Source organism: Saccostrea echinata, unplaced genomic scaffold (genome assembly GCF_033153115.1).
Source record: "Saccostrea echinata isolate AGI-Se365-2 ecotype Australia unplaced genomic scaffold, CSIRO_AGI_Sech_v1 ptg000024l, whole genome shotgun sequence".
NCBI lineage: Eukaryota > Metazoa > Mollusca > Bivalvia > Ostreida > Ostreidae > Saccostrea > Saccostrea echinata.
The window spans coordinates 3964953-3968436 of NW_026889773.1; the positions used below are offsets into that span (position 1 = coordinate 3964953).

General features: G+C 37.5%; 1 protein-coding gene across 1 annotated transcript; it reads left to right on the top strand.

The window, feature by feature from the left end:
- Window positions 1-256: 256 nt before the first annotated feature.
- LOC133191757 (prostaglandin E2 receptor EP4 subtype-like) lies at window positions 257-2596 on the top strand. Its single transcript, XM_061327494.1, has 2 exons — window positions 257-948; window positions 2590-2596. The coding sequence occupies exons 1-2, from the start codon at window positions 257-259 to the stop codon at window positions 2594-2596; spliced, it is 699 nt and encodes a 232-aa protein (XP_061183478.1).
- The last annotated feature ends 888 nt before the right edge of the window (window positions 2597-3484 follow it).

The following is a 3484-nucleotide window of genomic DNA, read 5'->3' on the forward strand; positions in this document are numbered from 1 at the left end:
ATTGTCATTTATGAAATGTCATCTGTATAATAGTTATATGACGTCTTATAAATTTCCTTTTTGTACTTGATCCAATCAATAAATTGAGGATGTAAAACTTTTTATTTAATCAAGCGCATTTGGACTTTGGAATTACAATAGGCCCTGGGAGACACGGTCACTTAAGAGTAATATCTAAGAAACCAACAAAAGATGTAATTGAGAACTTCAGGCGATACCGATTTTTGATCTAGAGATCTGCAGATTGCGGACGATTATGAACGATAGTAACGTCTCTGGTATGGTCTGGGAATCGGCTGTTCCGCCATCGTTGCAATTTGCTTTTGGAGTAACTGGAAATATCACTGCTTTATTAATATTAGTTTGTTCATCAACGACACACAAATGGCAGACGTTCTACAAACTTGTTGCAGGACTAGCATTAACGGATGGCGGGGGCATTCTGCTTATGTATCCGCCCATCCTAGCTCGATATGCAACGGATTTTACCTTTCACTTTCCAAAAAATTTGTGTGCCTACAATTCTTTTCTTACTCCTTTCACTATTTTATCGTCTGCTTTGATTGTCTGTGCTATGTCCATAGATCGCTTTATGGCTGTCTATTTTCCTTTCTACTACATGTACAACGTGGAAAAGGGTGACAGAAAGCGCGCTGTGTTTGCGCTTCTATTCATATGGACAAGTGGAGCCTTGATTTCCAGCCTACATCTAATGGGACTGGGCTCAGTCTACTATTTTTATCCGGGTTCTTGGTGTTTCCTGAATTTCGTCAGTGACGATACTTTTGAGCGTGTGAACGCCTCTATATACTCAGGTCTGGGACTACTGGCACTCTTCGTAACAGTGTTCCTGAAAATCTCAGTCATAGCGGCGCTTGTAAAGGGTCTTAATCACACTGAAGGTCATCTCCGTCGCGTCAAAAAGATGTCTACAACATCGTTTTTAAGGTCTTCCGTTTCCAACGGAAGACCTTCTACTGATTGTGATGATTAAGATTATTCTTATTATTCTTTTTTTTTTTTCCTAGACGCCAACTTTGACGCTTCATATCTTCCTCATTTTTAAACAGATTTTGTTCAAATTTTCAGAGCTTTTAGACTTTACAAAACACTGTCAGAATACCGTAATACAATTCGGAAATTACCTTCTGTTCACGAGTTATTCCCCTTTGATTGAATTTTGCATGCCTCCCATTTCCAGACAAAGGCTCAGAAATGGTTATAATTGGAGCACAAAACCCTTTGAAATTGAAAAGAGGAAGCATTGAAGTTGTGCACATCGGTTTTTGTTTTTTGATTTTTGCATTAAAAATGGCGCTAGAGAGGGGTCAAAAGTTAGAACGCGGAAAACAGCAAAAAATTTGACATATTTTCCTTCATATCTTGAAAACTAGAAATATTTTGTTAAGACATGTAGAAAAAAAGTTGTGCATAATTGCAAGGGCTTTCATATTATACTATTTAAAAGGGGCTGGCCCCTATGATTAGGGATCTTGGGCCCTTAAAAGTTTTTGCTTTATAACTCAAAAACGGTAAATATTTCGATCTGGATCTTGGGAACAAAATTGTTCTTTTACACCTTTTTGATCTAATGAAAATGTTGTTTTGTTCGAGTATACCATGGGTATTGCGTAATACGTATTAGAAAGCAGGCCAGGTAAACAGGTAACGTTTTTCATTCGGCAAGGAAATCAGACCTCTTCATGTGTATAACTTAAACAGACTTGCTATCAATAATATACCCTGCGGTATTTAATGTTAATTTTCTTTTTAATAAGGTTTAAAACGTGGTTTATGGTTCACTATTAAATTATTTATTACAACTAGTCTTTCTTTTCTTCTTTTTTAAATTAGGTTAATAGTGTTCAAAAGCGGAGAATATTAAATCTATCTTTCTACGTTTATTATTACAACAAACTTTGTAAGTGATTTTAAACTGTATGCATTGAACTAGAGCAGAGCTCGTTGCAAAGCAACGAGTAGGTCTTCCGTTGGAGCTGCGAACAGGAAGAAGTGACCTTGAGTCAAGGTCATGCCACATTCTAAGGTTATAAGCAATCTTGTAAGGGGTATCAACTTGCAATGTCTCACCAGCAGAAAGACAGTTAAGGAATGTTGTTTCTCCGTTGATGACCTTGAACTCGTTCAAATGACCTTGCATCAAACCATGACACACTCTGGTTATAAGAAAACCCCATCTATGTGTAACCGACTCGACAAGTTAACACATGTTCTTTCAGACCATTCATCTAGTCAAAACATTCTTTCCTTAGTGACCCTAAATTTAATCAACATGGCCGTAGGAACCGAGGGGGGCGTGCCCCCCAATAATTTTGCCGATATATAGATTACAATAGTAGACATAGATACTATAGCTTGTGCCACCTCAATAAAAACGTCTGATAACCTTCTTTTTTTTTTTTTGCTTGTCAAGGAATATTTGGTAGTTGGTGACCTTTTTTTTTTGCTTGTCAGGAAATTTATGGTAGTAGTGCCCCCTCAACTGTCAACTGAAAATGTATGGCTGTGCCCCCTCCCCCCCCCCCCCCGAAAAAAAAAAATGAATTTGCTTCCTATGTTCCTGATCAGGCAATGATACACTCTGTATGATATCAGCGATACCCTTTTGTGTGTTTCGGACTTGACAAGTTCACAGTTTGCATTTATTGCATGATAGTGAGGGAGACATGAAGATTTCTTCGCCCATAAAAAATCAAATTCCGCGAGGGTAACATGAAGATTTCTTCACCCATGAAAAATCATACTCCCCGAAGGCAACGCCCGAGGGAAATATGATTTTTCATTTGCGAAGAAATCTTTATGTCTCTATTATGCAATAAATTGTTTATAATACCGAATTAACCAAAATGCAGGAATTACAAAGGAGATCCAATGAATAAAGCAAACATGCATTTGATGAGAATGATATGAAAGAGATGTAAGTTACAGGTACACCAATAGCCTCGTTTCATTAAAAAAAATTCCTACATGACAAGTTTGTGTGATCACACCAGTAACATTCAAACACCATTACATTTTTACACATTTAAATCGACACAATCAATCAACGATAATATGTTGACGGTGCGACCGTTGGGCGAGTGCATTGTTCACTTAATTTTAAGATCCGCCTCTTCAAACAGCACGAGACATTTGGAACGTCTAGACTGTGACGTCTCATGACGTATGTTAGCTGTACTTCCATAAACGAATTTTGAAAAGTGCAAACATTTTAACAAAGAACGTTTAATCTACTATCTGTATGCAATTCCATTAATTAAGGTGATTTTTTGGGGTGAATTTTAAGTTGTTGTTACCGCGCGAACGAAGTTAGCAGCGTCGCTATAAACAATCTAACTCCTCACTCGTTTAATTGTGACGTCACAATCGTGAAACACGACGTTTTGTTGCAGGGCAAACATGATGGACACGTGACTTTCTCGGCCAATCAAATTCTATTTTACTAGTGATTTTTCACTTGTAA